Source organism: Eriocheir sinensis, chromosome 8, assembly GCF_024679095.1.
Source record: "Eriocheir sinensis breed Jianghai 21 chromosome 8, ASM2467909v1, whole genome shotgun sequence".
Taxonomy (NCBI): domain Eukaryota; kingdom Metazoa; phylum Arthropoda; class Malacostraca; order Decapoda; family Varunidae; genus Eriocheir; species Eriocheir sinensis.
The window spans coordinates 5,845,415-5,867,812 of NC_066516.1; the positions used below are offsets into that span (position 1 = coordinate 5,845,415).

Sequence of the window (22,398 nt, forward strand, 5' to 3'; positions counted from 1 at the left end):
TATCTGTCTTCTTCAACACGTACGAACTATATATATCTGTCTTCTTCAACACGTACGAACTATATATCTGTCTTCTTCAACACGTACGAACTATATATCTGTCTTCTTCAACACGTACGAACTATATATCTGTCTTCTTCAACATATATTTCTTCTAATATGATTTAATGTGTAGTTCACCAGTTAGAGACAAGTGCCGTTGAGAATAGTTGTACTCTCATATCATATACGTTTTTCTTTATAATGTTTACTGGTGAGGTCATTTTACAGACTATCGCCCTTCATACTTGTTCATTGGTGATGGCTTACTCATTTAGCAGCGGTAGGTCAGTCATCCGCTGTTTTTATAGGTAGAGAAATTTTGGGAGGAAGGAAAGGGAGAATAAAGAAGGGGGGATGGGGGAGGATGAGGAGGGAAGGGAAGGCTGAGGAAAGGACGTGGAAAGGAAGGGGAGAGAAGGGTGAGAAAGGAAGGGGAGGGACGAGGTTGGTTCATTAATACAGCTTCTTGGGGAATTGATTTATTGTTCATTATTGTTCATTTATTGTGCATTGTTTACATTTGTGACTTTAAGAAATCCAATTCAATTCCTGATTAGTACAGCCAGTTACATAAAAATATTCTCGTTTCGTTCACACACACACACACACACACACACACACACACACACACACACACACAGATTCTCAGATATTTTATTGACCACTATAAAACAACGCAGGGTGAGTTGGGGATGATCCGTACAATTAAATAAAGAAGTCAAAACTGGAATTTTTTTTATATGCATGTCAAAATATAACCCTTTGACTACAATGTGTATAAGACACAACTCTGGAAACATTTTACAAGTAGGTGAAACATTGGCCTAAAAAAACATTTTCAGTTTGCACGGATCGTCCACGGGTGTGAATGATGTACATAGATATCAGAAGGTAAAAAATCATATGAAATTTGAGTGAAGGCAAAGTTAATAATAATGATTGTGTATAAGGTAAACTAATTAATTTTAAAGTAAAAGGAAAAATAATGAAATTTTATTTACCATTAGAAGTGCCAGGAATTTTTTCTTAAATAATTGCCATAATCAAGGATTTTCATCCTACATACTGGATTATGTCACTGGCTTGCTCCTGTACCTTTCCAGGAGGGAACCATAACTTAGCAATCATCTAATGCAAAAATGTAAATTTGTGGCAACTCAGCAAGGAATTAATTTGATTTACAGTGCCAAATTAAACTAAGAGAGCATTATCCCTTCAGAAAGTATTGATTTATCTGGTATTGTATGCTGAAAATGAATTTGTAAATCTGATGAAGAGCTTAGCCTGGGTGCTGGTGCTGACGCAGGAGGCAGCAAGGCCACTGTCACTTGGCCAGGTATTACCTGTGTCCTCTATTTCTGGGAAGACGAATGTGGCCCCTTAAAAATTTGATGAAGCACTTAAACATAATTTACTGGGGTGCCCTTAATATATAATTTTATTTTTATGATTTCCAATTATTCAACTGATATTTCAAACAAAGGTCAGAAGATGTTTATGGGATATGCACCCCCTTATTAAGTAGGCTACCATAGGCAACTATTTTTAATAGTACCAAAGGTGACTAGTACCATAGGCAACTATAGTGCCATAATAATTAGTACCATAGGCAACTATAGTACCATAATAATTAGTACCATTGGCAGCTAGTGCCATAATAATTGGTACCATTGGCAGTTAGTGCCATAATAATTGGTACCATTGGCAGCTAGTGCCATAATAATTGGTACCATTGGCAGCTAGTGCCATAATAATTGGTACCATTGGCAGCTAGTGCCATAATAATTGGTACCATTGGCAGCTAGTGCCATAATAATTGGTACCATTGGCAGCTAGTGCCATAATAATTAGTACCATAGTCAATAAGTGCCATAATAATTAGTACCATAGTCAACTAGTACCATAATGATTAGTACCATTGGTAACTAGTGCCAAGATGATTAGTACCATTGGCAACTAGTACCATAATGATTAGTACCATAGTCAACAAGTGCCATAATAATTAGTACCATAGTCAACTAGTACCATAATGATTAGTACCACAGTCAACTAGTACCATAATAATTAGTACCATTGGTAACTAGTGCCACGATATTTAGTACCATAGCCAACTAGTACCATAATAATTAGTACCATTGGTAACTAGTGCCATGATATTTAGTACCATTGGCAACTAGTACCATAATAATTAGTACCATTGGTAACTAGTGCCATGATATTTAGTACCATAGCCAACTAGTACCATAATAATTAGTACCATTGGTAACTAGTGCCATGATATTTAGTACCATTGGCAACTAGTACCATAATAATTAGTACCATTGGTAACTAGTGCCACGATATTTAGTACCATAGCCAACTAGTACCATAATAATTAGTACCATTGGTAACTAGTGCCATGATATTTAGTACCATTAGCAACTAGTACCATAATAATTAGTACCATATTCAACTAGTGCTATCATCGGCAACTTGTTCCATATTCAGCTAGTGCTATCATAGGCAACTTGTACCATAATCACATAGTATCATAGGCAACTTGTACCATATTCAACTAGTGGTATCATAGGCAACTTGTACCATAATCACATAGTATCATAGGCACTTTGTACCATATTCAACTAGTGCTATCATAGGCAACTTGTACCATATTCAACTAATACTGTACCATAGGTAACTTGTACCATATTCAACTAGTACTGTACCATAGGTAACTTGTACCATATTCAACTAGTACTGTACCATAGGCAACTTGTACCATATTCAACTAGTACTGTACCATAGGCAACTTGTACCATATTCAAATAGTACCATAGGCAACTTGTAACATATTCATAGGAAACTTGTATCACTGGAATTAATATCATATTCAATTTGTATCGCAGCAATCAATACCATAATTGTAAATAATATCATATTCATAATTAGTATCATATTCAACCTGTGTCATAGCAGATAGTACAACAGGCAACTTGCATCACTGGTCTGCAGATGCGTCCTCTTGGCGGTGGTGAACGGAGGTAAGAAGGCTATCAGCCGAGTCCATCTGTATCCCCTCACCATCACCTTTCACCGGTGCATTGCTGTGGTGGACAGATGGAGAGATAGAGACCACTACCACCACTCCTACTACTACAAGAAATTCATCATGTCACATTATAGAGAGAGGGGAAGAAAAGAAGATTAGAAGAAAGGAAAGAGATAGTTAGCTCGATTGATGGGTACCGCCAAGCACCTCATTCTGATAACAAAGAATCACTAATAATGGTAAAGGTGGGTGCAATGCTATAGTTGCGCGTGGCTGCGGTGCTCAACTCCGAACCGTTGGCCCTTTGAGTCTGTGGTAAGGGCCCATTACCCTGGGACATGGACAATGTGAAATCCGGGATTGCCAAAGTCTACCTTACCCAGGTTTCCCCAGATACCCATTTATCGACCATCCCGAAAGGGACGATGAACAGTTGGGTGAGCTGCACATTTGGTAATGAAGCTACCCCCACCATGCCCCAATGGAAATGGCACTCACCCCCCCCCCCACACACACACAATGTCTACTTGAATGCAGAAATATTTAAGAATAAGGCCCTTACTTCTCATTGCTCTGTCTTGGTACGTTCTTCTTCGCCCAGCGTGGCAGCGCTGTAGCCAGGACAACGTACCATCTCTTCACGTCCCGTATCAACAGCAAGGCTATCACCAACAGCCCCAGCGCCACGTAGAAGCCGATGCCGTAACCTGGAATGGTGATGACAACTGTAATGGTGGTGATGATGACGGTGTTGATTATTATAATACATCATACCTGTGGTTAACGGTGTGGTGATGATAATGATGGTGAGGAGGATGAAGGTGATTATGATGGTGGCGATGATCAAGTAATGAATGCTTCCTCTTCCCTCCACCACCAACACCGCCACTCACTCCACCATCACCACCACTATCACCATCACCGTCATTAAAAAATCTTAAACATAATCTCTATCTTTTTTCCTCTATCCTGACCCCAATGACGCAGCAAGACCTGCCCTGGTCGGCACTTGTTTGGGGTGGCAAATAAAGCCTTTCTTCTTTTTTTTTCCTGTGACGCTGAACTCTATTTTTTTTAACACCAAGCTACTGAGTATCAACTCCCCAACTAAATCAACAATCATCCAGAAGGAACATATCTATATAAATCAAATTCAGTGTCTGTGTTCCTCCACTGTGCAGTCGAAAATCTGTCGTTTTATCGCTCACTTGTTTTGACGCCGAACTTTCCGAAATAAGTCTAGATAATACCCCTGGCTTCACATTATCGTTTAGTTATAGCGTCGCGAAATTTCCCGAAGTAAGCAGATTATTCTCATAGTTTCTTGATTGTTTAAGATTACGAATTAGGTGTAGGTGAGTGCCGAGTTGTGAAAGTCCGTTCTGGGGGGCAAATCACCTAACTACACCACTGGCCGGACCCCGCCCACCCCTCGTACCTGTTGACGATGATCCACATTGGGATACGGTGTGTGGTGATGAAAGCCAGAGACGGACGAGTGTGGTGGTGATGGTGGTGCTGTCATTACCACCACGTCCGCCAACCACCTCCAGCTCCAGGGAGTCGTTGATGGGGACGCTGCAGTTCATCACCACCTCATCACCATCGCCATCGCCACCACCGTTCTTGGCGACCTGAGCGGTGAGGGAGAGGAAGAGAGAATTTGTTTCCTGTTGGATTCGTGCAATAAACATCAAACGCAACTTGCCGATATACTATAATTATAATCCAAGCTCTTCGTAACTCAGACTGTACATGCAAGAAAAGCAGGAGGGACATCAATTACTCCGTGAACGAGGCTGTTAAGGTCTAATCTGCCTTTCTCCCATCACCGTCACTTATAATTTCATGCAGTGGACTGCTTCATCAAACGGACATATCGTGTGATCTCAAAGTTCCTGCCGCGTGGAATATGTGTACAATATACTAGGGAGTAAAAGGTAACAGGGCAAGGTACGTACACAGAAAGGAGGAGCTAAAGGACAGAAACAGAAGTCAGGAGAGGGAGAGGGCAAGCCAGTCCAGCCTCTGCCACAGTCACCTCGGACACGTTGTAATGGATGTGAGCGACTTAAGGTAAGAGATACGTGCACAGAAGGAAGGAAAAGCGGAAGGACAGAAACAGAAGTCAGGAGAGGGTGAGGGCAAGAAAGTCCAGCCTCTGCCACAGTCACCTTGGACACGTTGTAATGGATGTTGGCGCCCTCACTACTCATGGTGATCATGAAGGTGGTGTTTGTGGCCACGCGGATCTCTTTTGAGTTGGCTGAGCAAAGGAAGGTCACGTAAGGGGAGGCGCCCTCCCAGCCCTCGCCGCTCACCTCCACCCACTGGTGGTGACCGTTGCCCCACGGCGGCTGCAGCGGGACCAACGCCTTTTCGCCCGCGCTCACCTCCCAGGCGGGGGTCACTGCGGCGGGCGGGGAGAGACGCTTCCTTAGGGGGGGTGGACACACACACACACACACACACACACACACACACACACACACGAACACACCTAATAACTGATAATTGATAGAGGGCTTTGAGATGCTCTGGGTGTGACTCTGACCAAACTGGAATCATATGGGAAAAGTCTTCAAAAGTTCAGGCGCCGCTCGGTGAGGTGTGACGACACGAGGGACACGACGAGCTGGGGCCTCCCTGAGACACACACATAGGTAAGAAAACGTTTCCTCTCTCTCTCTCTCTCTCTCTCTCTCTCTCTCTCTCTCTCTCTCTCTCTCTCTCTCTCTCTCTCTCTCTCTCTCTCTCTCTCTCTCTCTCTCTCTCTCTCTCTCTCTCTCTCTCTCTCTCTCTCTCTCTCTCTCTCTCTCTCTCTCTCTCTCTCTCTCTCTCTCTCTCTCTCTCTCTCTCTCTCTCTCTCTCTCTCTCTCTCTCTCTCTCTCTCTCTCTCTCTCTCTCTCTCTCTCTCTCTCTCTCTCTCTCTCTCTCTCTCTCTCTCTCTCTCTCTCTCTCTCTCTCTCTCTCTCTCTCTCTCTCTCTCTCTCTCTCTCTCTCTCTCTCTCTCTCTCTCTCTCTCTCTCTCTCTCTCTCTCTCTCTCTCTCTCTCTCTCTCTCTCTCTCTCTCTCTCTCTCTCTCTCTCTCTCTCTCTCTCTCTCTCTCTCTCTCTCTCTCTCTCTCTCTCTCTCTCTCTCTCTCTCTCTCTCTCTCTCTCTCTCTCTCTCTCTCTCTCTCTCTCTCTCTCTCTCTCTCTCTCTCTCTCTCTCTCTCTCTCTCTCTCTCTCTCTCTCTCTCTCTCTCTCTCTCTCTCTCTCTCTCTCTCTCTCTCTCTCTCTCTCTCTCTCTCTCTCTCTCTCTCTCTCTCTCTCTCTCTCTCTCTCTCTCTCTCTCTCTCTCTCTCTCTCTCTCTCTCTCTCTCTCTCTCTCTCTCTCTCTCTCTCTCTCTCTCTCTCTCTCTCTCTCTCTCTCTCTCTCTCTCTCTCTCTCTCTCTCTCTCTCTCTCTCTCTCTCTCTCTCTCTCTCTCTCTCTCTCTCTCTCTCTCTCTCTCTCTCTCTCTCTCTCTCTCTCTCTCTCTCTCTCTCTCTCTCTCTCTCTCTCTCTCTCTCTCTCTCTCTCTCTCTCTCTCTCTCTCTCTCTCTCTCTCTCTCTCTCTCTCTCTCTCTCTCTCTCTCTCTCTCTCTCTCTCTCTCTCTCTCTCTCTCTCTCTCTCTCTCTCTCTCTCTCTCTCTCTCTCTCTCTCTCTCTCTCTCTCTCTCTCTCTCTCTCTCTCTCTCTCTCTCTCTCTCTCTCTCTCTCTCTCTCTCTCTCTCTCTCTCTCTCTCTCTCTCTCTCTCTCTCTCTCTCTCTCTCTCTCTCTCTCTCTCTCTCTCTCTCGCTCTCTCTATCTCTCTCTCTCTCTCTCTCTCTCTCTCTCTCTCTCTCTCTCTCTCTCTCTCTCTCTCTCTCTCTCTCGATTACGAAATGCGCTGCGTTAAACTCACAAGCGTTCAATGCGTTAAAGACTTGGGGGTCAAAATCGCGTCAAACCTCAAATTCTCACATCAATGCATCGATGCAGCAAATAAAGCGAACAGAATATTGGGCTTCATTAAAAGAAACTTTTTATTCAAGAATAAAGATGTAATACTTCCGCTCTACAATAGTTTAGTCAGACCCCACTTGGAATATGCGGTACAGTTTTGGTCTCCCCACCATGCAAAGGACATTGCTAAACTAGAAGGTGTTCAGCGTCCAGCAACAAAAATTATCCCTTCCTTGCGCAACAAATCCTACGAAGAAAGGCTTTCCACCCTTAAGATGTTCTCTCTTGAGAAACGTCGCCTCCGAGGAAAACTGATCGAATGTTTTAAAATACTTAATGGTTTCACGAATGTAGACAGAACAAAATTGTTTATAATCGATGACACTTCGCGAACGAGGAACAATGGCATAAAACTCAAATGTAGACAAGTAAATTCAGGCTGCACCAAATTTTTCTTCAACAACGTTGTAGTGCGAGAATGGAATAAGCTCCCACCATCAGTGGTCCAGTGTAACACGATTGACTCCTTTAAAAACAAGCTCGACCGTCACTTCCTTGAACTTAGTATTAACTAGAGTAGAAAAGCAACGTTTTGGAGCCATCTGATTAATGTAAAATCACTTAGGTTTAAGGACAGACCACCTAGTCTGGACCATGGGGTCTGTGTGGTCTGATTTTCTATGTAATTCTATGTAATTCTCTCTCTCTCTCTCTCTCTCTCTCTCTCTCTCTCTCTCTCTCTCTCTCTCTCTCTCTCTCTCTCCTCCCCCCCACACACACTTACCGCGGGAGCAGCGCGCCACGCGCCCCTCTGCGTGCAGGGTGTCGGGGGCGTGGGGCAGCGTGAACAACGTGGTGGTGTCGCGGCCCTCCACCAGAGCCACTTCCACGCCCCTCTTGTCCGCCGTCACCCTGAAGGTGTTCCAGCCCTCGGGGATGAGCCGCGGGAAGGCTAGGGGCGTCTTGGTCCATTTGCCGCCCCGCACCTCCGAGTGTGTGCCGCCCGTGCTGTTGAAGCTCACGGCGTCGCGGTCCTTGTAGGGGTCCTGGCCAGGGAGGAAGAAGCCCATCTTCACGTTGTCCGAGCAGGTCACGTAGGCCAGCAGCGAAACCTTCAGGGGCTGCTCCTCCACCCGCAGGCTGGGCCCTACGCGACAGTCACCTGCAGGCAGGGGCGCAGGATTATTGACCCGAGGGCAGACAGACAGCCAGCCTGGCACACACACACAGACAAACAGACAGACTGATAAACAAACGTGTACAAGAACTGGCTGATAGACAGATAGAGAGGCAAACGCACAGACAGGCACAAAGAGACAGGTCAATGCACAGAACGGTTAACCCACCGACCGACCGACAGACCAACAGAGGGGATAGTGAAGTCACGCAAATCACAGTCAGCAAATTTGGCTGTACAGAAATGATCGTATGAAGTGTTACGTCCACACACACACACACACACACACACACACACACACACACACACACACACACACACACACACACACACACACACACACACACACACACACACACACACACACACACACACAGAGGCCGGATGCTGCTTGGGTCCCGTAGGATAAGTTTATCGCCCACATGTCTCTCAAGAACAAAGGTCCAAAGACCGTCACGGCATTCTGCTGGGCGAGGCGCTGCGGGGAGGACGACGGACGGACGGACGGACGGACGAAGGACAGAAAGAAGAAGGAAGGAAGGAAGGAGCCCATCTCTGCCTCCCTCACCGCCGTCCTGCCTCCTTCACGGCCTGCCTCAATCCCTCACGCTCACCTTGCCTCACCGGAGAGAGGAGAGAGGGGAAGGACCAACCTCTGCCTCACACATTACCTCACTCTGCCGACCCTTCTCACTCCCTGCCCCAGCCTGCCCCTCTGCCTCTGCCCAGCCCTGCCTTCCTGCCTCAGCCATTCCTTTCCTGACTGAGCCTCCCCTTCCTCCCTTTCTCTCCCTGTCCGCCTCCCTCCTTTGATTAAAAAGCAGACGAGGATGGTGGTGGCGATGGTGGTGGTGGTGATGGGGGTGGTGGTGACGAGTCCTGCGCTGGCTGACGAGCCCAGTCTTTTCGACGGTATGTATTGTTGCTGTGTGTGTGCCAGGGATGGAGTTGTCGTATTCGTATTTGAATACATCCGAATACCGTATTTGGGTATATTCATATTCGTTTCCGAATAATTAGTGATGAGAATCAGTGTTTTCATTCGTATTCGAATATAAGGGAAAAGTGTTCGTATTCTGCGAATAATCTGACCAATACTTCAAGATTTATTACCAGAAATAACAGCCGTTGTTCCTTACACGTTGTAATGCCAGTGTGACATCCCTGGACTGAACACAGGCACCGGCCATAAGTCACCGTTCTTGAGCTCATTTTACTGTTGCATAACATTACAACAGTTACGTCAAGAAGACATTTTCCCATGAAAAGTATTCATGAATACTTTCAAGAAGTATTCCTATTTGTATTCCAATTAAAACCATTTCAGCGTATTCGGATTCGTTTCCTATTCGTCGGAATTTGAAGTATTCGTATTCGTATTCGAATACACAGCTTTTGTATTCACTCCATCCCTGGTGTGTGTGTGTGTGTGTGTGTGTGTGTGTGTGTTGATATTCTGACGGGCTTCTGTTCATATATAATGTTTAATGTATCAATATCTTTCTTTCTTGTGTGTGTGTGTGTGTGTGTGTGTGTGTGCGTGTGTTGATATTCAGACGGGCTTCTGTTCATATATAATGTTTAATGTATAAATATCTTTCTTCCTGTGTGTGTGTATGTGTGTGTGTGTGTGTGTGTGTGTGTGTGTGTGTGTGTGTGTGTGTGTGTGTGTGTGTGTGTGTGTGTGTGTTGATATTCAGACGGGCTTCTGTTCATATATAATGTTTAATGTATAAATATCTTTCTTCCTGTGTGTGTGTGTGTGTGTGTGTGTGTGTGTGTGTGTGCAGGCTGCCTCGTGTCCCCGGCGTTCAACATCAGCGTGGGGGGGCGCCGCGCCGCACAAGCGGAGTTTTGGGGTTTCGTGGGGTCCGCCGCCGCCGGCCCCGTCATGGAGGTGGAGGTGGGGGAGGAAGGCGGCTTCGGGCACACGCGCGTGAACCTAATGCACACGCACGCCGCCGCCATCCGCGTGGCCCTGATGGAGGAGCGGCGGCAGGAGTGGCGCGTGGCGGGGCGTGTGACAGCCGGGTGGCGCCGCTTCCTGCTGGCGGCCACGTGGCAGAAGGACGCCCTGCGCCTCGCCCTCACCGACGACCTCGGCGCCGCCTGGCTGGCCGACGCGCCGCCGCAGGGAGTGCCCGCCGCCCAGTGGGTCAGCGTGGCCGTGCCGCACTTCAGCACGAACTGCCAAGCGCGTGAGTGTCTGTGACGACTCTATGTTGGGTGGCTGTCGTGTGCGTGGCCACGACCTCTCCTCCTCCTCCTCCTCCCCGCAGTGACTCCTTCCCTCTTCTCTCTCCGCAGTGACCCCCGTGTGGCGCGTGGCGGCCGGCGCGGCCACGGAGGTGCCGCTCTCGCCGCTGTCGCGCCGCCTTCAGTTCACGCTGGAGGGCGGGTCGCTGCCGCGGCTAACGCTGCACCACACGGAGCTTAGCCTGGCCGCGGTGGCAGGCGACGGCAGTGGGCAGGACACCCCGCCGCCGGCAGGGCCACTGCTGCTGCGCCTGACGCTGGACCACACCCGGCCCGCCGCGCCGCCCCGCCTGGTGAGTATGCTGCTACCTGAGGAGTCTTGCTCCTGCCCGCTTGCCCCCTCCCCTGCCCCCTCATCTTCCTTCTTCTCCTCCCTGCCCCTGGCACTCCCTCACGGCACCTCCTGCTCCCAGGTGGCGGCGGGCCTGCGCGGCGTGGTGGAGGTGGTGGCGGGCGGCCCCGTGGTGGCCATGCGGCTCAGCGGCGAGGGGGAAGGCGCCTTCCACGTGGTGCAGCAGCTGCACGTGTCCCCCGCCGCTCAGGACACCACCTGGGGTGCCGCCCCCTGCTCCGGGGTGATCGCTATCAGCTGGCCTGTCCTGGCAGGGGCGGCGGCGGCGCTGCTGCTGGCCGGCACGTGTGTGGGCGCCGGCCTGTGCCGCCTCATGGGGACCCGTGTGGTACGTCCACACACACACACACACACACACACACACACACACACTCACACACATCTAGAGTTTCCATGTCAAACTAAAAGTTTTATTTGATTCTCGAGACCTCGTGCGACTCATTGATGTTCTGTCTGTAGGAGGCGGCGGCGGCGGCGACGACGACGACGAAGTCTCAGTCGCGGGAAGAAGCGGCGTCGCGAAAGTCCGAGTCTCCGTACCTGAAGCCACGGCGCGGCCCTTCCCCGCCTGCGCCGCCGCCCACCAGCATGCTCGTGGCGCTGCCCGGCTCCCCGGCGGCGGTTCTGCAGGAGTGGCGCGTCGCCGCGGTGGTGCCAGCTCCGCGCAAGTCTGTGCCTCTGTACCTACATCCCCGCCCCGGTCCCCGCCCCGCTCCCTGGCCTGCCCTGGCCCCGCCGCCGCCCCGCAGCTCCAGCCCCGAAGACACATACGAGTACGTGGACGAGGCGATGGCGACGGGCGACCCGTGGGCGGAGGACTCGTTCACCAGCGACGACGCCGACGCCGACGACAAAGGCGACCGCCTCTACTGTAACTGAGGGGCCGCGCCGCCCAGCGCCCGCCTAAAACAGGCGAGGGGCGGCGTGACGGTGACGCTGAGGCCACGCGACGCACGCCAGGCCGCCTGTGGCTGAGGCAGTGACTGAGGCAGTGGCTGAGCACTCGTGAACTATTTGAGGAATGAATGAAGGAAGGAAGGAAGGAACCAACGAGTTAAAGAATTAGGAAAGGAAAGGCGGAGGAAACTCGGAAGGTGTCAGCGTGGAGGCTCGTCATGGATGATGATGATGATGATGATGATGATGATGATGGCTATGATGACACGACTAGTGGAACTTCTGGAACCTTCTTGCATGATAACACTATCAGTCACGGCCACTCAGATATTGCTCCGCCTCGATCTTTACCACCCTCCCTCCTCTTCTGATCCTCCTCCTAGCTCTCTTATTCGTTCATTTTCCTTTCTTCCCTATTCTCTTTTTTCCTTTTTTAATTTTCTATCGTTAGCTACTGATGGAGATAAACAAGAGAGAGAGAGAGAGAGAGAGAGAGAGAGAAATCAAAGCAGGAAGAGAGAGAGAAGAAAGAAGGAAGGAAGGAAGGAAGAAAGGAAGGAGGAAGAGAGAGGAAAGAAAGGAAGGAGGTAGGGAAGGAGGGAGGGAAAGAAGGAAGGAAGAAGAAAGGAAGGAGGAGGAAGGAGGAGGGAAGGAAGGAAGGAAGGAAGGAAGGAGGAAAGGAGGGAGGGAAAGAAGGAAGGAAGGAAAGAAGAAAGGAAGGAGGGAGGGAAGGAGGGAAGGAAGGAAGGAAGGAAGGAAGGAAGGAAGGAAGGAAGGAGGAAAGGAGGGAGGGAAGGAGGGAAAGAAGGAAAGAAGAAAGGAAGGAGGGAGGGAAGGAAGGAAGGAAGGAAAGAAGAAAGGAAGTATAAGACCACATGATTTAACCCTTCCCTTCTGTAAAAGACGTGACATGCTCAGCGTAGGGTAACATTAATTAAGAGGATCAAGGCATATGGAGCCACCTGACCCTGTAGTGATATCAAGAACAGCCACACATACAATGCACTTCAGAACAAAAAAAAAAAAAAACTAAATAATTGATTTTCTAATGTGTATATTTTATGGATTGTTCTTTACTCCTGTCCCACATTATTTTTTTTTATGTAAATTGCATTTCATTTATAACTTTTCACACATTTTTTCATTTATAACTTTATATGCATAGTCTTACGTAACTTTTGTGTGTTTTGTTCTGTTGTTTTATAGCTTTGGTGTCTTTTTTGTAACTTGTTTTATTTTGCTTTTATAGCTTCGGGGTAATATCTCCAGACATGTTGTTATGGCCTCGATCTGACCGTTTCCGGCAAATATAATAAATACAAGGCCTGTATTAAAGCTTGGGCTCAACAGACCGGCCTCTCATGACTGTAAAATGAATAATCTTTTTCGTGTGTCTTATGGCCAATAAATGTAGTATCAGTCTCTCTCTCTCTCTCTCTCTCTCTCTCTCTCTCTCTCTCTCTCTCTCTCTTACCTTCATCAGTGTGGAGTGGCGTTTTCTCCATCTCCATCGCCTCCATCGGGGTCGTCATCCCCGCTGCCTGCTTCGTCACCAGCATCACTACCAGCATCACCGCCTTGGCCTTCACACCACCGCCACCGCCACCACCACCCTGGTCAGCCATCTCTGCAGGGGATGACTGACTAAAGCACACACTCACTGACTGACTGAATGACTGATTAACTATGTCGACGTCTCTCTCGGCTGTACGATTACTTAATTAAAAAAAAAAAACTGCTCGATCGCCACTTCCTTCAACTTGATATTCACTAAAGTCGAAATGCAAAGTCTTGATGGCCTTAAATTTAATAGGTTTCCAATTAGATTTAAGGACAGACCACAGATAGACGGTCTGAGTGGTCTGAGTATCTGTACAATTCTGGGTCCCCCTGTTCGCCTGCGACAGCGACTGCGTTGAGAAAGATAACGCAATGTATAGTTACCACTTCCCACCTTGCCCGTATTCCTAAAGGCTTTGAATCAAGGCAGCACTTCTTCATCTTCTTGTGAACCGAAGAGGATAAAATAGTAGTGACCAACCACACACTCGGCCTCATCGTAATGTCTTTGTATAGTGAAATAAATACATGAAAATCATGTAGAATTAGACGTATTGGAGTTATGGGGAGGAAGGGGAGGAGGAGGAAGGGGAAGGGTTGGAAGAGAAGGGGGGAGAGAGGGAAAGGTGGAAGGTTTAGATGGAGAGCTGCGCGCCTCCACTGATTGGCTGAGAAAAGTGGGGAGAGGGGGGGGGGAGATAAGGGAAGGGGGGAGAGATAAAGGAAAGGGGGGAGGGGAGGTTTGTGTGACGGGCTCTTTTCATATTTCAGTGTTTGTTGTTTACTCCCCTTGAGCTGCCTCCTGTCATGAAAAAATAAACAAGAAACAAAAACGAAAGTGCATGAACTGACGGGTTTAACCTTTTCAGCGCGCACCGCGTCATGCCCTCTGGTGCCCCCGTGTGCGGTCGGGCAGGGGGGGGTCTCTTTTCGCCCCCACATCTCTGTAACTATGCATTGTAGCAAATATTCAAGCATATCATTTATAAGAAAAAGGCAAATACTATACAACTGGTTATTATCATTGCCATGTTTCATGTCATGATGACTGAAGAAACGCAATACAATTTATTTTCATATGTAAAATTATATATATAAATTATAAATTATAATATGATATGTAAATTATAATATTATATTTAGTATAGTATATTATTGTCGCTATCACTTAGAGGTTGTGACCGCCAACTCGGCAAGACGCAATGCACCCCGCTCTGGTGACTCGCGGCACGCTGCTGCTTCACGCGGGAGGGTGTGGTGGTGTAGGGGAGCAAGCACAGACCACTATACGACGTGGACCAATCAGAAGAAAGTTACCGTGGAGTGTGGAATAGTGCTGAAACGTATTGTGAGCGGGACATTCAAAATTGATCTAATGTCGCGGCAACGATTTAGCACCACAAGCACGGACCGCGGTGCGTTGACGCGACGATTTTGCACTGAAAAGGTTAAGGCAAAGTCTAATTATAACAAGTCTGGTCACTTCCCGCGAAAATCCCGTCCGATTCGCGCATGACGTCACGCTGCCTTTAAATGAAATGTCCGTTACGTAGGACCGAGTCAGTCTGCAACGAGACGGTGCTGGGCACACAACCTTCAATGCCTGTCCTGCACGACAAGTTCCCCTCTGTAAGTGTCAACAACTGTAAACCTGGCTGAATTCTTCATTATGGGCATCACTATAACATTTTGGTGCTAATTTGATAATTAAAGATGTCAAAGTCTCACTGTTACTCTTATTTAACCTTACAGTCACTTCATATCGTACTCCATGTTATTAGCCTATCACTCTGTGCATCAACCTCAGACGCACTCTCCAGCGAGAGGGCGTCTGTAAACACTTATCTTCAGACCCGAAGTCAAAATAGCTACGAACAATTATCTAACAGCAAGTTAAATCATTCTTAAGCTGCTGGGGAGCAAAATAAAGCCCTGGGCGAAAAAATACAAAACCTCCCAAGCTGCGTTTTGCCCGTTTGGGCCGCTCAGGAGACTGCGGTCTGCGGCCCCCGGCACATTCTCCCCTCAGTGGTCACACACATCACACACAGACGCAAACCTTAAAACCTTACCAGAAAAGCGTAAATACTTTTTTTTTTCTACCAGCAGGTACCACGTTTGGACATTTGGCTCTAAACGACAGCCAGTATTATTTTTTTCCGAAATAGAAAAGAGGATCCGAGTTAAGTCAAAACAGTACTTGTCTCCCAGTCGCCGCCGGATAGCCAATACGGTCTATTTTGAGGATGGACGTCCAGCAGCTGTAACAGCAGCAGTTTTGAGTAGAGGTAGAGGCTGAGTATGTAAAGAAAGAAGTATAACATATGAAGAAGTAAATGAGGCAATAAAAAGATTAAAAAATGGAAAGGCAGCAGGAATTGATGGAATCACAGCAGAAATGTTGAAGTGTGGAGGAGATGTAGTCGTTAAATGGATGGTCAAGATATGTGAAGTAACATGGGGGGGGGGGGGGTGCCAGCAGACTGGACGAAAGCCATCATTGTCCCAGTTTACAAGGGGAAGGGCAGGAAAGGGGAATGTGGGAGCTATAGAGGTATAAGTCTCCTGAGTATACCCGGAGAGGTATATGGAAAAGTCATGAAAGTCAGAGGTCTAGAGTGCAGGCAGTGGAAATGAGTTATTTGAGGAGTGTTTGTGGTATGAGTAGAATGGATGGAATGAGTAATGAAAATGTGTACGAGCATTTTGGAATGTGTCACAGGGGTGAAGGGAAGAAGTGTGGAGTGGTGGAAGAAGTGAGGCGACAGACTTTAAAGTGGTTTGGTCACATGGAGCGAATGGAGGAGAGTAAGATGACCAGAAGGGTGTATGTGAGTGAGATAGAGGGAGGGAATGCTAGAGGACGACCTCCAGTGAAATGGAAGGACAGGGAGCAAGAGTACGTTGGGGAGAGGGGGGAAAGATCTTTGAGAAACTTTGAACAGGCACGCAAGGAGGGAGTGTCTGGATAGAGAAAGTTGGAAGCTCTTCTGCCATGGCCATCCCCTGGTGGGAGCTCCGAGGAGCAGGCGTCGATGAAATGATGATGATGATGATATATATATATTATATATATATATATATATATATATATATATATATATATATATATATATATATATATATATATATATATATATATATATATATATATATATATATATATATATATATATATATATATATATATATATATGTATATAATGGTTATATCACACAGTAATTTACTAGTATAATAGTGTAAATTGGTTACCCCCGTCACCAGTATTATTAACTTAGTAAACTATAAGAAGAAGAATAGAGAAAAAATATCATTTTAACCTTATTACTTATATGATTTTTTGTTAAATACGAATGGTGTACTTGCACTTGATAAAGAAAAAAAAATAGTATGACTGAAAAGGTAGTATACATTGGACAAAAAAAAAAAAAAAATACAAGTCACCCATCAATTACTACGTTTTCTGTCCTCGGACCCACCAAGGCTGTGTGACGTCACCTCTGCATATAAGTCACCCATCAATTACTCCGTTTTCTGTCCTCGGACCCACCGAGGCAGCATGACGTCACCTCTCTGCCACGCGTCTCATGCGCGTGAACAGACTTGTCATATAATTAGACTTTGGGTTAATGCATATCGAATGTGGACCAGTCTGAGGCCGTATTCTTAAACCTTTCGGCGCTTAATATCATCTATTTAACAAGACTTTCGTGGGAGTTTGGGGCATTTCCAGGGGTAGTTTAATGACCCTGGTGGTAGTTTGATCCGTCTTCTGTACCATGATCCCACAAAAACACTTATAAAGACGAGACTGATCTCCTTTTAGGCTTTTGGAAATAATTGATGTGAGGGATTGAAGCGTCTGAAAATACCGACCCTGAATCTTTTCGAAGCGATGAAACCCTTTGAGCTGTTGTCGACGGCCTCTTCTTGATGTTCATTGATAAGAGCCACTAGAGTGACACCGACTGCCTGCCCCTGACTGCACTACCTCACCTTACCTTACCTTATCTTTTGGTGACAACTAGATTTCTTTTTCACCTGTTTACTCTTTCTCCTCTCCTCCTCCTTCTCCTCCTCCACCTCCTCCTCCTCCTATTCCTTTACTTCTCTCATCACCTCCCTCCTCCCTCCTCCCTCTCTCCTTATTATCCCTTTCAGTGCAAAATCGTCGCGTCAACGCACAGCGGTCCGTGCTTGTGGTGCTAAATCGTTGCCGCGACATTTGATCAGTTTTGAATCTCCCGCTCACAATACATGTTTCAGCACTATTCCATACCCCACGGTAACTTTCTTCTGATTGGTCCACGTCATATAGTGGTCTGAGCCTGCCTCCACCACCACCAACTACACAACCACACCCTCCTACGTGAACCAGCTGCATGCCGCGAGTCACCAGAACGGGCCGAACCCAGTCTTGCCCAGTTGGCTATCACAACCTCCAAATGATAGCGACAATAATATACTATACTAAATACAACATTATAGTGGTTTATTTCTAGATACGATGACAAAGTATAATTTTACATATGAAAAATTATGTATTGCGTTTACTCAGTCATCATGACATGAAACATGGGAATGATAATAAGCTAGTTGAATAGTATTTGCCTATGTCTTTCAAATGGTATGCCTGAGTATTTTCTACAATTGCATAGTTACAGAGATGTGGAGCCCGACCGCGCACAGGGGGACCGGACAGCATGACGCGGTGCGCGCTGGAAAGGTTAAACCCATCAGTTGACACACCTTCGTTTTTGTTTTTTGTTTAATTGTACATAACAGAAGGCAGCTCAAGGGGAGTAAAATACAAACACTGAAATAAGAAAAGAGCCCGCAAGACGTCACCCTACCCCCCTTTCCTTTATCTCTCCCTCCTTTCCTTATCTCTCCCCCCTCATCACCCACTTTCTCAGCCAATCAGTGGAGGCGTACAGCTCTCCACCAATCACTTCCACCTTTTCCTCCCTCCCCCACTCTGTTCCAACCCTTCCCCTTCCTCCTCCTCCCCTCCCTCCACATAACTCCAATACGTTTCATTCTCTATGGTTTTCATGTATTTATTTCACGATACAAAGACATACGATGAGGCCGAGTGTATGTTTGGTCACTACTATTTTCTCTTCTTCGGTTTACAAGAAGATGAAGCAATGCTGCCTCGATTCAAAGCCTTTAGGTTTAGGAATACGGGTCGAAGTGGTAACTGTGCATTGTCTCTTCGTGTTGTCAGTCGGTCGGTCGGTGACTCATTCAGTCCTGTCACACAGGCGAAGAGGTGGGTAGAGAGGGAGAGTCATAGAAACGACTACGCAAGCTAATCAATCAGTCAGTCAGTCATCCTCTGCAAAGATGACTGACCATGGTGGTGGTGTGACGGCCGTAGCGGTGATGCTGGTGGTGGTGCTGGCAGCGGGGATGACGGCCCCAATGGATGCGGCGGAGATGGAGAAAACGCCACTCCACACTGATGAAGGTAAGAGAGAGAGAGAGAGAGAGAGAGAGAGAGAGAGAGAGAGAGAGAGAGAGAGAGAGAGAGACTGATACCTTTATTGGGCCATAAGACACACGAGAAAGATTATTCATTTTACAGTCATGAGAGGCCGGTCTGTTGAGCCCAAGCTCTAATACAGGCCTTTGTATTTGTTATATTTGCTGAAGGCCATAACAACATGTCTGGAGCTATTACCCCGAAGCTATAAAAGCAAAATAAAGCAAACGTTACAAAAAGACACCAAAGCTATAAAAAGCAGAACAAAACACAAAAGTTACATAAGACTATGCACATAGTTATAAATGAAAAAAATATGTGTAAAGTTATAAATGAAAGCCAAGACAAACATGAAATACCAATGACGTAAAAAAATAATGTGGGACTGGAGTAAAGAACAATCCATAAAATATACACATTAGAAAATCAATTATTTAGTTTTTTTATTTGTTCTGAAGTGCATTGTATGTGTGGCTGTTCTTGATATCACTACAGGGTCAGGTGGCTCCATATGCCTTGATCCTCTTAATTAATGTTACCTTACGCTGAGCATGTCACGTCTTTTACAGAAGGCAAGGGTTAAATCATGTGGTCTTATACTTCCTTTCTTATTTCCTTCCTTCCCTCCTTCCCTCCCTCTTTCCTTTCTTCTTTCCTTCCTTCCCTCCTTCCCTCCCTCCTTTCCTCCCTCCTTCCTTCCTTCCTTCCTTCCTTCCTTCCTTCCCTCCCTCCTTCCCTCCCTCCTTCCTTTCTTCTTTCCTTCCTTCCTTCCTTCCCTCCCTCCTTCCCTACCTCCTTCCTTTCTTCTTTCCTTCCTTCCTTCTTTCCCTCCCTCCTTCCCTACCTCCTTCCTTTCTTCTTTCCTTGCTTCCCTCCTTCCTTTCTTCCTTCCTTCCTTCCTTCTTTCTTTCCTGCCCACCTTCCTGCTTTGATTTCTCACTTAGTAGTCATTCTGAGCCAACTCGACAAAATAATATACTCGACCTTGTTATAACGACCCAAGATAACCTAGTCAGTAGTGTCACGGTAGGAGAACACCTCGGTTCTTACGATCATAAATTAGTGCGCGTCGACATTAAAGCTCAATCATCAGTGACTGAAAATAAAGTAAAGGTGCCCAATTTCAAAAGAGCTAACTTCGTAGAAATCCGACAAAAACTAACAGAAATACAACTATCAGATGACGGCAACGTAGAGGAAGCCTGGCTAAGCCTTAAAAATCAATTACTCACTCAGCAGAACGCATTCGTCCCCTTGTGCGAGAAGCGAATTAACACTAATAAAAGCCCACCGTGGTTTAATAGCGAAATTAAACAATCAGTCAATGAGAGAAAATTGTTTTACAGGTTAAAGAAAGAACAAAGCACGCCCGAGAACATTAGACTCTATAATGATGCCAGGCGACTAGTAAAAAGACTAGTAGGTCAGGCAAAGCGTAGATATGAAGAAAATATTGCAGCCAACTGTAAAAATAATCCGAAATCTTTCTTCAGTTACATAAACAACAGAAAGGCGATCAAAAGTGGTATTGGACCTTTAACAAACAGCGACGATGCACTAGTGACTGACAGCCAACACATTGCAAACCTCTTAAACAATTACTTTTCCTCGGTGTTTAATACTAACAGTCTTCCTCTCGCTACCACCAACACCAGTACTATTGTAAATCTCGAGCATGCATTGCCTAATTTTGAAATAACAACCGATGAAGTCCTTAAAGCTCTCCATTCACTTAAAACAAATAAAAGTCCTGGACCTGACAAAGTATATCCAACTCTGCTGAAAGAAACGAAGAGCGAAATACTCTCCTCCCTCACAACCGTATTCAATATGTCCTTGCGACAAGGCATCGTCCCTTCAGATTGGAAAAAGGCTAACGTGACACCGATTTTCAAGAAAGGAGACAAAAAAGTACCAGGTAATTACAGGCCCATTAGTCTAACTTCGGTTGTAGGTAAGCTACTTGAGGGCATAATTAGAGACAAAATTGTGAGTTACCTTGAAAACCACTCATTGATTGGGGACTCACAACATGGCTTCCGAAACAAAAGATCCTGCCTATCAAACCTATTAACCTTTTATAACGACCTCTTCACTGTTTATGACGTAACCAAATCACTGGACGTAGTCTTTCTTGATTTCCAGAAAGCGTTTGATAAAGTCCCGCATCATAAATTACTTTACAAATTAAAGCAAATAGGTATTGACGGTCAAGTAAACCAATGGATCGCGAATTGGTTGAGCAACAGACAACAAAGAGTAGTGATTGACGGATTTAACTCAGAGTGGGCGCCTGTCACTAGTGGCGTCCCTCAGGGCTCGGTCCTTGGCCCAGTGCTCTTCATTATTTACATCAACGACGTGGATGTTGGACTCAATAACCGCATTAGTAAATTTGCAGACGACACAAAGATTGGTAACTCGGTTCTCACTGACGAAGACAGGCAAAGCCTCCAAGAGGATTTGCACAAAATTTCAGCTTGGTCGGATAGATGGGAGATGCCCTTTAACGTAGACAAGTGCCAGGTCCTTCAAGTTGGAACGAGGAATAAGAAGTTCGAATACGAAATGCGCGGCGTTAAACTCAAAAGCGTTCAATGCGTCAAAGACTTGGGGTCAAAATCGCGTCAAACCTCAAATTCTCACAGCAATGCATCGATGCAGCAAATAAAGCGAACAGAATGTTGGGCTTCATTAAAAGAAACTTTGATTCAAGAATAAAGATGTAATACTCGCTCTACAACAGTTTAGTCAGACCCACTTGGAATATGCGGTACAGTTTGGTCTACCCACCATGCAAAGTATATTGCTAAATTAGAAGGTGTTCAGCGTCGGGCAACGAAAATGATACCTTCCTTGCGCAACAAATCCTACGAAGAAAGGCTTTCTACCCTTAACATGTTCTCTCTTGAGAAACGTCGCCTCCGAGGAAAATTGATCGAATGTTTTAAAATACTTAATGGTTTCACGAATGTAGACAGATCAACATTGTTTATGATCGATGACAGTCTGCGCACGAGGAACAATGGCGTAAAACTCAGATGTAGACAAGTAAATTCAGACTGCACAAAAATTTTCTTCACCAACGTTGTAGTGCGAGAATGGAATAAGCTTCCACCATCAGTGGTCCAGTGTAACACGATTGACTCCTTCAAAAACAAGCTCGACCGTCACTTCCTTCAACTTAATATCAACTAGAGTAGAAATGCAACGTTTTGGAGTCTTCTGATTAATGTAAAATCAATTAGGTTTAAGGACAGACCACCAAGTCTGGACCATGGGGTCTGTGTGGTCTGATTTTCTATGTAAATCTATGTAAATCTCTCTCTCTCTCTCTCTCTCTCTCTCTCTCTCTCTCTCTCTCTCTCTCTCTCTCTCTCTCTCTCTCTCTCTCTCTCTCTCTCTCTCTCTCTCTCTCTCTCTCTCTCTTGTTTATCTCCATCAGTAGCTAACGGTAGAAAATTAAAAAAGGAAAAAAGAGAATAGGGAAGAAAGGAAAATGAACGAATAAGAGAGCTAGGAGGAGGATCAGAAGAGGAGGGAGGGTGGTAAAGATCGAGGCGGAGCAATATCTGAGAGCGGCCGTGACTGATAGTGTTATCATGCAAGAAGGTTCCAGAAGTTCCAC

At 46.2% G+C, this 22,398-nt stretch overlaps 4 protein-coding genes across 7 annotated transcripts in view; 2 read left to right on the forward strand and 2 right to left on the reverse strand.

Moving 5' to 3' along the window:
- Window positions 1-636: 636 nt before the first annotated feature.
- On the reverse strand, window positions 637-13,761 carry LOC126995414 (uncharacterized). Its single transcript, XM_050854931.1, has 6 exons — window positions 13,196-13,761; window positions 7,824-8,201; window positions 5,245-5,480; window positions 4,509-4,704; window positions 3,633-3,777; window positions 637-3,125 (listed from the first exon to the last, which is right to left on the reverse strand). The coding sequence occupies exons 1-6, from the start codon at window positions 13,344-13,346 to the stop codon at window positions 3,020-3,022; spliced, it is 1,212 nt and encodes a 403-aa protein (XP_050710888.1). The 5' UTR covers window positions 13,347-13,761; the 3' UTR covers window positions 637-3,019.
- LOC126995413 (pertactin autotransporter-like) lies at window positions 8,212-12,028 on the forward strand. 2 transcript variants are annotated; one of them, XM_050854929.1, is made up of 5 exons: window positions 8,212-9,128; window positions 10,007-10,414; window positions 10,524-10,765; window positions 10,886-11,152; window positions 11,284-12,028. In XM_050854929.1, exons 1-5 carry the CDS (start codon window positions 9,047-9,049, stop codon window positions 11,701-11,703), a joined length of 1,419 nt encoding a protein of 472 aa, XP_050710886.1. In that variant the 5' UTR covers window positions 8,212-9,046; the 3' UTR covers window positions 11,704-12,028. The 2 variants fall into 2 exon arrangements, with proteins under 2 accessions (XP_050710886.1, XP_050710887.1); XM_050854930.1 differs by having other exon boundaries at window positions 8,212-10,414.
- Window positions 13,762-18,404: 4,643 nt separating the features above from the next.
- LOC126995416 (uncharacterized) overlaps window positions 18,405-22,398 on the forward strand; it is an 18,166-nt gene continuing 14,172 nt past the window's right edge. Inside the window, exon 1 of one of the 2 annotated variants that reach the window (XM_050854934.1) lies at window positions 18,405-18,755. In XM_050854934.1, coding sequence (XP_050710891.1) covers window positions 18,632-18,755 — 124 coding nt within the window. In that variant the 5' untranslated portion in view covers window positions 18,405-18,631. The remainder of the gene's footprint in view (window positions 18,756-22,398) is intronic. The other variant, XM_050854935.1, reaches the window with a different exon arrangement.
- The window catches only part of LOC126995415 (uncharacterized), a 4,124-nt gene continuing 3,854 nt past the window's right edge, over window positions 22,129-22,398 (reverse strand). For both annotated transcript variants that reach the window (XM_050854933.1, XM_050854932.1), the window contains one exon: window positions 22,129-22,398. This exon is cut by the window's right edge and continues 746 nt beyond it. The gene's annotated coding sequence lies outside the window, so the exon portion shown is untranslated.